The 12727-nt window shown below is 44.2% G+C and overlaps 1 protein-coding gene across 2 annotated transcripts; it reads left to right on the top strand.

Moving 5' to 3' along the window:
• The first annotated feature begins 1574 nt into the window (after positions 1–1574).
• Positions 1575–11601, top strand: LOC130595315 (arylamine N-acetyltransferase, pineal gland isozyme NAT-3). Of its 2 annotated transcripts, XM_057401924.1 has the most exons (3): positions 1575–1711; positions 8313–8499; positions 10577–11601. In XM_057401924.1, the coding sequence occupies exon 3, from the start codon at positions 10581–10583 to the stop codon at positions 11451–11453; it is 873 nt and encodes a 290-aa protein (XP_057257907.1). In that variant the 5' UTR covers positions 1575–1711; positions 8313–8499; positions 10577–10580; the 3' UTR covers positions 11454–11601. The 2 variants fall into 2 exon arrangements, with proteins under 2 accessions (XP_057257907.1, XP_057257909.1); XM_057401926.1 differs by lacking the exon at positions 1575–1711 and having other exon boundaries at positions 8315–8499; positions 9998–11601.
• The last annotated feature ends 1126 nt before the right edge of the window (positions 11602–12727 follow it).

Genomic DNA, 12727 nt, shown 5'->3' with positions numbered 1-12727 from the left:
GGTTTGCTTGCTGAAGGGTTCAGAGACCTGCTCATGCCATCTTCCCTGCAGGGTTGGGGCACACCTCATGCCTTTTGTGGAAGCTGGAGATTGGAGAAAAAAGGCATTGCAGCCATTATACTGCAACGACTCCTGCTATGTCTCAGGAATTTCCCCAAGGGTTTGCATTATTTTAACAGAAAGCTATCCTGAGTCGAAGGCACTTACCTCCACTGCCTGCTGGGTCCTGTTCTGGTCCTGTTCTCCAGCTCCAGCGACACTAGATTTGTCAATATTATATGTGTCTTCATTTGCTCTGGCCAGGGGGGATCACGAGCTGCGATGAGACATGAGGTGCAGCACCCAATGCTAGGGGAGGCTTGGAGCACAACTGCCAAGAAAGCAATTAAAAATAACATTAGTGTGAATCGACAAATTTAATGTTGGGTTTCATCTCAGCGGGACTTCACAGTGTGTGGTCAAACCACAGGCTTGTTTCCATGACAGGTCTATTTATTTAACTAGGGGAGCAGTGGAGATGTCTCTCCGGCTGCTTAAAAAGCAGGTGGCTACTTTTCAAGGACTCTTTCACCAGGATTTCATACTACAGCTCCCATTAAATAAAGGCAGATCTTCCAGCATGACGGCATCCTCAGCACCTGCCTGAGAGGAGACACTGGCTGGGAAGTGACATCAATTTGTAACAGCGTCATGAGGAAAAGGAAGTACTATTGTTGTCACATGGAATTAGTTCCCTTTTACCGTATGGGGTGAAAATGGATTTGGTCTGTGTCACTTCAGTCAGGTTCATCACCCCACGGCAAAGGCCGTTCACCAGTTCAGATGGTCAAGGATCAAACTGGTCCTTGCTAGAAAAAGGATTATTACGGGTATCAGCCCTGGGGCCGCACGGCATGCATGGAACTGGATTTTGGGAAAGGGCTGCCTCTTGGCAGAGCTTGATTCTGGAAGACGATTTGATTCAGTAACTTGAAATTACTTTTAAAAGTTTCACTCAGCTCCCAGATGAGTAATGCAGAAGTGGATGTGATTTTAGATCCCACCAGCTATGACAATTTACCTTGTCAGTGGAGAGTTTCTTTCCCCTCTCTGCTCTCCAGAATACAACCCACTGCACAGACTGTATCTAAAAGCTGCTTCCCAGCTTTCAGTTCATCCCTTAGCCCCGGAGGGCTGCATTCCTCCTTCCATCCCTCCTCGGGTGCAGCAGAGCACAGGGTGCCAGCTAGCAAAATCATGGGCAGTTTCTCCCAGCTCTGTTTGCTCCCCTCCATCTCCAGATGTAAATACTTTGCTTTTCTTCTTTCCATAGACCTGTATGTGGTGTGCAGTACTTCGTGCTGTATGTACTCGCTGTGGGGGCATGGAGAGGCAGAAAAATCATGTGAAAAAGGTTTCTACCTGTCCATGAATCCCTGCAGTGCCACTTAGAAGCCACAGCAATGTCCCTGTGTGTAGCAGGGAGGAAAACCAAGAGCTCCAGAGTCCGGGTTGCCACAGTAACCTTTGCTCTACCGCCTTTGGCTTTTACACTGGGAAAAGCCTTTCATTCTGTAAACACCAGCTCCATGGACATGCCTGACATTGGTAATGTTTGGGGGTGGTGGGCTATTTATTGCCAAGATTCAGTGAAGAGCCCCACACATCCATCTTCTTGCTTCTGAATCTTCCCATAACTCTCCTTGACACAGCCATAAACACCCCAATAAAGGTAAGTCTGGGGGAGCATTTTGAACCCAGTGCATTTCTCCTTTCTTTTTCTGGGATGTGTGTTAGTGCATTGTAATTAATATGTGTTTTCTGAAGATGCAGTTGCTCTTTTTTTTCCCTTTGCTGTCACTGTAACTCTGTTTTCTACTCTTTCACTGAGATACAAGGTTTTCCCTCAAAAAAAAAAAAAAAAAAAAGAAGTAAAAAATCTAACTAACGGGAATGACAGAACTTGTGTAATTGTTCTTCTTTTTGCCTGTTTCCGGGCTGATTGCCTGAATTAGGGCTGATACAAATTCCCACAGGAATCTATGAGAGTCTTTTCACTGAAGCAACAGTTTGGTTTTGTAGGAGCAGCCTCAAAGCTAGGTGAATGGAAGTAGCATTGCTTCAAGGGTACGGTGGAATTAGGACAAGTTAACCCTGCTAAGGATGGGGCTTGGTAATTTCACTGCTCAGAAGCAGTCAGAAATGGTGTCTGCTGCTGCATTTAGGCACATGCACAAAGATATTTATAATTCAGAGCTAATATATCTGTGTATATATAAAAATATATGTTCACTAATATGAATTAGATCTCCATATGGAAAACATATGAATTATAAAGCCAAGATCTCTTCCATTTAGGAAAATAAAGGAATATTTCCTTTTGCAGTGTTCTTTCTGTTGTTTCATAACCCAGATGCAGGAAAACATCATTCACAACTGTTTCATCACTACCTCTCTGCTACCCCAAATGTGAGCTCACCTAAGGAATTCTGGAGGGCTGAGTGAATGCTCTTCTGTCCCCCATGTATTCCTACACATACATACTCCTTCAGTCAGATCACCTGCTCATTAACTGGGAATTATTTTCCTCTTCAAATATATTGCAACAATATTTTTTCTGCTATAGTATAGGTTTGGATAACCAGCCATTTATGTGCCTGATAATGACCGACAGAGATTGTTGACTTGTGGATCCTCTTTGAGCAAGCAGGTCGTACCTAAGCAGGTGGAATTACATTACCTGTGCCCAGGTCACAGGCTGCTTTATGTATTTGTTTAGCAACTGTACAGAGTTTTCGCAGATGATCAGCTAATTAAATTTAATAGGATGTCATATGCTGACTTCTGGACTAGACTAACATAACATTTTCAAATAAGGCCTTTCTGTCCCTGCACAGGAAAATTCATTGCCCTGCAATTACCAAGCAATGGTGAAAACATGGTGAAATTAAAGAGAATGATGAACTGGTCTTTAGCAACTGAGTATTTCCCCATAGACCATCTGCTTCACTTGCAGGCCCTGACGTGGATGCCCATTTTGCCTGGCTGAATCTCTGTAACAGCACTTCCCCAAATTCTTCCTGATTTCGCCATTTAGGAAACGTCCAAAGAAGGCCTTTGACAGTGTGATGGACATCTCTCATTAGAAAGCATGAAATGAAGCTGTCTCAGGGTTCAGCCAGCAATGCTGATGCCCCATTACATATTACACTGTCGTGCTTCCCTTCGGCAATGACAGCGTAACATGATGACAATTATTAACTAGTTAATCATGGGAGCATTTATCTGTACAAAAAATCAGTAAAACAGAATAGATCAAATTCCTAGATAGGGCACTGAAATGAAGAGAGAAAGATTAAAACCCTGGGTCTCCAAAGGTGCCCTGGGGGCACGCTACATACTGATTTGGGAAGCACTGGCATGTTTTTGCAGCAGTGTGTGCAATGGTCGGCCTCAGAGTGCGAGGGAGGTCATGCTGTTATTGCAGAGTTAGGCTGCAAAAGTAGAACCTCAGCCACAGGCAAATGCTGGGTGTCCGAGCTTCTTTGGGAGGCTGCTGAGAGGCAATCCCTCCCTCCCCAGTGATTACAGGAGGGAGCCAAAGCCCTGTGCCCCACGGCAGGGTGGATCCGCTCTGCCAAGCAGTGCAGGAAGCAGTGGTGCTGTGTGATAACACGGTGGTGGTTTGACCCTTCAGGAAGGGTGAAAAAGCCCCACCATTTGCTGACATCCATGCTGAGGACCAATTACACATCAACCTCCTGCTCACGGGGATGCTGCCCGTAGCTGGGGCAGCACCATGGCTGCAGGCAGAGGTACCCTGGGATGGGAATGGAGCTGCTGGCTCTGCCATTGGCCCCCAGGAAGGAGAGCTGGTTTCAGATGCTGCTGCTGCCGAGATGCATTTCATGTTTGAAACCACTTTACATGTGATGCTGCTGGGGCTGCCTTGGCTCTGGTTTGTTAAGGAGCATTTTCGGCAGCACTTGTGGGAGCTGAGAAGCGGGGAAATCAGTGCAAAAAAGAAATGCAAACTGCAGCTGTGTCTTACAGATGTGCTCCGAGCCAAACATTCAGCATGGAAAGGGTTGGGCTCTGCTGACCCTGTGCATGAGATCTCTTCTCTGCCCAGGATGGGGGCCCCCTCCATGCCCAACCATACACGTTGCAATCCCAGTGCTGCCTTATTGGTGCATCCGAGTGCTGCATGAATGAGTTTTGGGTTATTTTGCTTCCAGGACCGGTACCTGCACACCCCAGAACCCAGAGGAGACCACTGATCATTCTGTCTTGAACCGGATCTTTCTGAAGGAAAAACCGGAGGAGTCTGTCTGTGGTTATGAGGATTGTGGATGTAGCAGGTTGGCAACAGGAAGAGTAGGTGAACCCAGGTAGGACAGCATTTCTCTCATGAAGGAGCTAATGGGGATGGGGCAAAGCTGGCCAAAGAGCTGTTGAGAAAGCCTCAGTTACCCCAAATATTTGGTAGGGTTTACTGGCTGCATTAGTGAGTGGGCAAGGTGGGCAAGCAGATACAGAAAGCTGTTAAACAAGCTGCTGGCTTCTCTAGCTCCTCCTCCAGTTACCAGGATAGCTACCTTTATCTCCTTGTCTTCTTCATCCTCCTCCTCAGTGCTCTACATCACTCCTCCTCTCCAGATGCCAGCAAAGCCAAAACTATGGCTTGAAGCCTCCCCAGCCACAGACCCAGCCCTTGCAGACCTCAGCTACTGGCACGTTCAGAGAAGCCAGCACAGCTCTCTGCTTTCCAACCTGAAGGACTTTCTCCTCAGTGTTTTCATAGTTTGACAACACTGCTGGCACCTCCAGGGGAAGTGGCCCACAAGATGGAGACAGTGACAGCACAGTAAGGATGTGATTATCACTTGTGAAATGGAAGACAACTTCTCCTTCCCAATATGCACCATGAACGCTCTCAGTGGAGTGGCAGATGCGGCTATAGTGTGCCCCCATGCACTGTGACCATGCTTCAGTGAGGACCCCACTCTGACATGTCCCATCACAACTGTCACGATTCATGGGAAAGCAGCAGCCACATATATAGTCATATTTTTCAGTGAAGCAGTTATCTCATTTTTTTCTTTTCTTCAAACCCTCTATGAGATAAAGGCATTCATGTAGAAAAGCCGATTGCTCCCCTCGCAGAATCAATGATGGAATCATAGAATATTTTTTCATGTAATTAACTAACTGAATTATGACCATTTACATGTAAGAGATTTACACTGAAACCCTCAGGTCTGGAAAGCCCTACAGACCAATGTGTTCTCTCAGTCTGCATCAACCCTTGGTGTTGGCTTGTGTAAGAAACCTCATATTGGCAAGGTGAAGATAAGCAGAGGGGATTATTTTTGACACTCACCAGCCCTCAGAAAGATGCATCAGATATAGATCTGGTGTGCTCTTCACCAAAAAACCAAAAGCGACGCAACGCCCAGCACTGCTACTCCCTTCTCATGAGCAAAAGTTGCTGTAGTTGCAGGCTCCTCCTTTGGCTGGTGGAGTGGACTCCACCAAGTTGCACATGATAGATGCCACAGATACAAATCCAGGAAGATATGTAGCCACAGGTATTTGATATCTAGAATTACATAAGGTAATTAGTATAAAGCATGAGGGAGTTCTGCAGTTATATGTTTATAGATCGTGAATATCTTTTACCAGTCCTGTATTGGAACAGCCTACACCTATTAAATCCCCTTTTAAATGAAAGGCTAAAGCTAGTCACTTGGCTCAGGGTGTGCATGTTTCCTTTTCCAGCAACTCTTTGCTCAGCAGGATGGGGGAATCTGACCTTGTGTAAGAATTCAAGATTTTACACTAATTCTGTTTAAAACACTAGATTGTTTAATTACTTTAAGTCTTTCTCCTCTCTAGTTATGTAGAATACCATGCAGTTTGTATGTTAAGCATCCAGCCAATATAATTAATAATATAACATGGTATAACACAATATGATAATACGATATTATATAATATAATATGATAGGATATATACTATGCTGTGCCATGCTATGCTATGGATGCTATGCTACAATATAATGTAATGTTATATAATGTAATGTAATGTAACAATGATATAATGAAATAAGAATATAATAATATATAACATAATGTAATGTAACATAATTATATCCTTGGTTTGTTTTACAGCCCATCACAGAGGTCATTATAGAGGGGACCCTACGCTTTTATTTCCTCAGGCAAATATTTCAGCATATAATAATCTATTAATACAGGGAGGAAGGGATATTTGACACAGCTTCTTGGGAAAGTTAGGATGAGAGAATAATTTCAGTAATAAATCAAATGCTGTCCACAGTTTAAATTCATAAATACATAAAGGTGAGTGTGATTACATTGAGTATCTTCTGGATAAAGCTCTGTGAGCTTCAGTTCCTGCCAAGGTTGGGAAACTGCAGTACAACATCTGGATAGACAGCCATAGCCTTTCTAAGGACATTCCCATTTCTGCCTTCACCCTGCAGTCACGCTCCCCAAAACCCATCCTGCCCAAGCTGGACTTTGCACTTTGCTCCTTCTGGGGACAGGCACATGAGTGTCACAGCTGCATTACCCAGCAGTTGTGATTGCAGTTTATTGCCCACCAAGCCTGAGATTAGCCCCAGTGATCTGGCACAGAGCTGAAATGCTATCAGACCCCAGCAAGGCTCCTGGGTCAAGATCAGCCTTTTCTTACCTTTCGTGCTCACTGAGTGAACTTTTCCCTCTGATGGCCTTTGGCATATGTGGGTGGGGATGAGAATTTGTGGATTTAATGGCTTAAGGAGCAAAATGTGCAGGGTGGGAAAAAAATGGAAAGTGAGGAAGGAATGACATCATAGGATGGTGAGTTGAGATGACAATTTGAAAGACAGAGGAAGAAAATACTTACTATCAGAGCTGTGTTTTAGAGAGAGGAGTTGAGAAAAGCTGAATATTGAAGTATCAGGAGGAGCATGTTTTGGTTAGGAAACACTTGTGGTTTAATGAGGCCCCAAAATTAGTTAGAACAGATCTCCAACCACTTCATATGTTTGTCCAAGGAAGAGCAGCAAGTGTCCACTTCTGGCATCATCTGTGGTCCCAAATGTCTCTGGGCAAGGAGTATGGCTAGGTCTGCTCTCACACCACACAGTGATGTGTCCATGGGCTACTTTTCAGTATGGTTTCTTTTCAGTCTTCGTTCCCACCAGGACTGCAGGTTTGCCATCTTTTGGCTTCTCTTTCTCAAAATGAAGGGCTTTAGACTGTGGGAAGAGAAGGGTTTATTCCATGTACAGGAATATCCATCCAGGAATATGAACTTTGTACTGAATTGTATTTGCCCAGAGGAACTTGATGAGGCCAGGTAATCCATTCCCTTCAGCACCTCTTGGCTTGGGCATTGGCTCTCACTTGTGGGGTCAAGCACCAGCCACTGATGGGATGACAAAGAGATAGATTTTGATATGGGAGTGGAGCTGTGTAACAGGTTACCACAGACATCTCTGTTCAGTTTGATTTATTACCTCTGCTAATTACTCTGATAAATCAGTGTTTGAATAAAAATTGCATTATTACTGTGAAAAACTGGAACTACCATTACAGAGCTAACAGGAAAGAAACTATCTGTGTGTGAGAGAGAATTAGTAAGACTTAGCTTGGCAAGATACAAGCAAAATTGGTAGATAAAAAAGCCGTATGAAGCACACCAAAAGGATGGAGCCCCCTATGTATTAGCACTCCATAGTCATTACTTTGCCAATAGCATCCTCACCACCACGATATGCTCAGGAGTTACCTGTGGGCAAAAAAAAAAAACCAAATAAGACATGCTGCTGTCCCCACATATAACGAATTCTATGTGAAATTCACCATAATAAAAAATGCATGTAAATCACAGAGAGCAAATTAAGCAAAGGCAGTGCTGAAGTTCTTGTGTGTGCTGTTTGAGGCAAGGGGGCTTCACGTGCAAATTGCTGTGCTGAATCTCGCAGGTTTTTAGAAACAGTGCAAAAACCTCCTGCAATTGAACACGTGCAAGATTTCTTCCCCAGGTTTTAAAACAAATAGCAACCTAATACCTGGGGGAAAATACACATATATTACCTGGGTGCATTCCGCTAGCTACTGAAACAAAGAAATACAGTTTTCCTCACACCCTGAGCTAGCCCCTGCAGAAAGCATGAAATGAATGGCAATGCGAAGCGGCTTCTGCTGTAATAACAACCAGGTTTTGCATGTGTGGAGCCAGTGCTGTTGGTTTTGCTTGCTCTTTACAGCTCTCATGCTCCACCCTTCTGCTTTTCTTCTGTTTTTTTTTCCCCCAGCTTTTGCAGTCTGACAGAGGCAAGTGAAAGGGACTTGAAGGAAAAGACATTTCCCTGAAAAGGAGTTGGAGAAGAGTCCTCAAGCCCTGTCTGCACTAGGTAAAGGACAGCCGGCCACGCCACTGTAGCTTAAAACCATAGCCCTCAAGCCCCGGGAAGTACACTGGTGATTGAACTGATTCTCCAGGTAAGTCTGCTTTTTGAAACTCTGAATCTTGGTAGCTGAGTGCTCCCTAACCAGGAAGTTAAATCTGTTTGAAGACAAAGCACGGCAGAAAATGATGTAACAGCAGAGTGGGGAATGCTCAGCTGCTCGGTGTAATAGATATGCTGGTTTATTTACTCAGTTATCAGCCCCAGGCAGATTGGGCATTTTTGCCATCTGACTTATTTCAGATACCACTGTTGAAAGGGCCTTATAAATACCCGCAAGAGATGGACAGACAGATAAAAACCCCACACCAACATTTTCCCTTTAAGGAAAAGTATCTGTATGTGTTTTGCCTGAAATGGCAAAGTGAAAGGATGGAAGAAAGAAAGGGAAAACCAACTCATTTGCTGGGGAAGCTGGTTTAAAGTTCACATGGCAAGAACTAGGTTTCTGCTGAGTTTTCAAAAATGAATAGAGTTGTGGAGATGTGGGGGAAAGCTTGGGAATGAGCCAAAAGCTGAAGAAATACAATCCCCTGAATAATCATCTGATAATGGATCATTTAGGCCTTCTTGCTGGGTGTCAGAGACATGGAGGTGGCCATAACGCAATAGTTACAGATTTCTGTAATGCTTCTATCCAAAAGGTTACAATCATAGATGAATTGAATGGTTTGGGTTGGAAGGGATTTAAAAGCTCATCCCTTCCAATCCCCTGCCATGAACAGGGACACCTTCCGCTAGACCAGGATGCTCCAAGCCCTGTTCAACCTGGCCTTGAACACTGCCAGGGAAGAAAAAGCCACAGGTTCCCTGTACAATAAGGACACAAGTAGCCAACCCAGGGCACCCTCTGCTTCTGCCAGGATTTTCACTGCTTTCTTTATATGTTGAAAATATCTGTCCAAAATCTCCATACAATTTGGGGTGTGTGATTTTCCATCAGATTAAGAATTTAATCCTGTTGGAGCAGTTGGGCTTTTTCATACAATTTTACCTTAAGAATCATATACAGGAACATGAGAACATTTTGGGACCTCTCAGGTCAATAACCTGAACAACATCGCTCCATATTGAGAGACGTCTGAAGATTAGCAGTGCTTGGGGAGGAATACCGAAAGTACTTGGCTATATCAGTATCCCTTTCTTGTTTCCCTATCATCACGGGGTGGGAGGGTTCGAGCTGCTTTCCACCTCCTGTGCTCATGACACACAGCCTCCCACTGAGCCCTTCTCTTGTGCTGGGAAGGGTGATGCCTGGCCCCTTACCCATGTGCAGCCACCTCTGCAGGGAAGACTATGAGTTGAAGGAGCAAATGCATCCCCAAAACATGACGTTAGAAAATGTAAAGCTCCCTGAAACTTGTAGTTTTGGCTCAGACCTTGGTTTCCTCCTGCTGCTGGTGTAGGGTTGTGATTAGCGGAGCTAGGGAGCTAAGCTGTGCTGTGGGGAGACAGCTCACAACAGATGAAGCAAAACACCTCCCTCTGTGCTGCGTTTCTGCCCTAAAAATCACCCCAACTCTGTGCTCCAGGGCACATCTGCTACTACCAGCATGGAGAGCAGGAGCAAGTGAGACCAGCTCGTGCCAGGCTGCCTAAATAATGAAGGAAATACCACTTCAGGACAGATTTATTTCAGATCTGGCTGCAGAGGAGGCTCTGGATTGCTCTGCAAGAGTGGGAGGGTTTGTTTTCTGCTTCTGCTTTGCTGAGTCAAACAGAGAGTAAGGCAGTTCAGATCTGGAGAGGCTCAGTTCCTGTCATTTCTAGTGTGGAAACAGTGCTGCTACTGTTTTTGTTCCTTCCTACAGAGATTTGTAGCTTTGCTGGGCAGGAACTGTACTGAAATGTGCTTAGCACAGCTGGAGCCTTTCATCACAGCTGTAAAAGAAACAATTAAAAATAACAGTTGTGCTCATCAGCAGTGCCCCATTGGCTTCCCTCACTGCTAATACTCACTCAGCTGCCTTTGATGGGGCCATTAGTCAAATCCCGCTCATCTTCTGAGCAGGTCACCCACAATAATGACTGCCCCATTACAAGAGATGGGGAAGATCCTTCCATCACTTCTGACACAACCTATTATTTTTTTTCCACCATTCTCTCATCAGCAGCATGGACATCAAGGAATATTTCACCAGGATTTCTTACCAGGGCTCTTATGATAAGCCAGACCTGGCTACCTTGACTGATATATTCCAGCATCACATCCGAGCGGTCCCTTTTGAGAACCTCAGCATCCACTGCGGGGAAAGCATTGAGCTGGACCTGGAAGCGACTTACAACAAGATAGTGAGGAAAAACCGTGGGGGCTGGTGTATGGAAAACAACCACCTTTTATCTTGGGTCCTGAAAACCCTTGGCTACAATGTCACCCTCCTGGGATCAAAAGTTTATGTCCCAGAGTACGATGCATATGCAGATGAAATCGATCATCTGCTGCTAAAAGTGGTGCTTGATGAGAAACCTTTCATCGTGGATGGTGGGTTTGGGATGGCTTACCAGATGTGGCAGCCAATGGAGCTGATTTCAGGGACAGACCAGCCACAGACTCCTGGTGTCTTTCGCTTCCTGGAGGAGACTGGGGTCTGGTACCTTGAGAAGGTGAAGAGGAAGCAGTGGGTTCCCAACCAAAGCACCTCCGCTTCCCATAACATAGAAAAGGAAGTTTGCCGTCGGGTTTATCTCTTCACCCTTCAGCCACGGGACATTGAAGAGTTCCGAGCCTGTAATGCCCACCTGCAGACAGCGCCTGACTCGCTGTTTGTGAAAAAGTCTATCTGCAGCCTGCAGACCTCGAACGGCATCAGGGCTCTGGTGGGATGGAAATTCACTGAGATAAAGTACAATTATAGGGATAATATGGATCTGGTGGAAATCAGAATCCTCACAGATGAAGAAATGGAGAAAACACTGAAAGATAAATTCAATGTAACACTAGACAAGAAATTTGTACCCATCAATACAAGCAGGTTGTCTCTATTTTAACTCACTGTCTGAATTATAATTCAACTCAATGGCATTACATGCAATCCCCCCCTGTTTCTGAGAAGCATTTAAATGTTAAGCTTTCTCTTTCCATCTACACCAGTGTAAGGCAGAACATGTTAGCACGAATCTGGAAATATATTTTTACAACTGCCCCTGCCTCTGTTTTTGGTTTGGGCACAAATAATTTCTTCCCAGCTCAATCAAATCACTCCCTTTCTGTTTGTGCTTATCTGCAAGCAGACTCTGCTCACCCCCCTATTCCTTTCATCTCGTAAAAGCTTTTCTAAATACATGCAGAGTAGCAGGGCAGAGCAATGGAGCTGTTATGTCTCTTTTTTTATTACTTTGTGCTGCCACCTGGGGAAACCATACCCACCTCTTTAAATGAATACCATATTACTTTTGGAATTTAATAGCCAGGAAAACAAAGACATCCAGTGCCAAGTCTGCTACACTTAAGCCATAAGCCAGTCCTTTTTGCTCTTGCATTCACAACACCCTCTCACACACCAGTTGGACAGTCCCATGCCTCTGCCACACTGTGTGAATACCTACGGACAGGCTGTTTATGTCCTAAAACTGATGAGAACCATGAGCAGACAATTGTCTGGTGTCAGACTTTACATGACTCCTGCTCCCTCAGCGTCATAACTGAAAAGCAGTATTTCTTTGAACTGAAAGCCACTCCCATGCGTTCTGTTTGCTGTCACCCAGCAGCAGCCTGCCGGGAGTAGATGCTCCTCTCAAAAGACTCCACTCTGAGTGTCATTGCACATTAATTATCATAGCTCAACATATTTTTCTGAATTATTTTTCCTGAATTATTTTCCTGAAACTCATCTGTTCTACTGAGGATGTGTTTGCAGTGATACCAATTATATTGATATGAGGAGAAATGATGAATCTTAATCAGATACCCAACAGCTAAGATTTTTAGCATGAGAAATCGCTCAGATGTGATCAGTGATCACTTTGACCTTTGAGAAGATGCTTGAAGTTCCTTTTAGTACAAATTGTGGAAGCGTTACAACTATGCAGTCATGATTAAGAAAATTATATAAGTAAATTACAATTAAATAAAAAAAATCAAGAATTATGTAGTAGAACTATTAAGTTGTTTTTTCCCCAAAATACAACATGTATTCCATAAAGTAAAAAATGTCATTAATCACCACAGTTGTCCTGATTATTTGTATGTGCTAATATTTTGAAGCTATGACTTTTAAAATACAGTAACTCACTGCTTCTTTTTACTTCTTATGCAATGTGTG

The sequence above is a fragment of the Pezoporus wallicus genome, unplaced genomic scaffold, assembly GCF_028554395.1.
Source record: "Pezoporus wallicus isolate ANWC-B61680 ecotype Strahan unplaced genomic scaffold, APGP_CSIRO_Pwel_v1 contig_7835, whole genome shotgun sequence".
NCBI lineage: Eukaryota > Metazoa > Chordata > Aves > Psittaciformes > Psittacidae > Pezoporus > Pezoporus wallicus.
The sequence above is the reverse complement of the archived record's forward strand: the minus strand, read 5'-3'. Positions and strand labels throughout refer to the sequence as shown.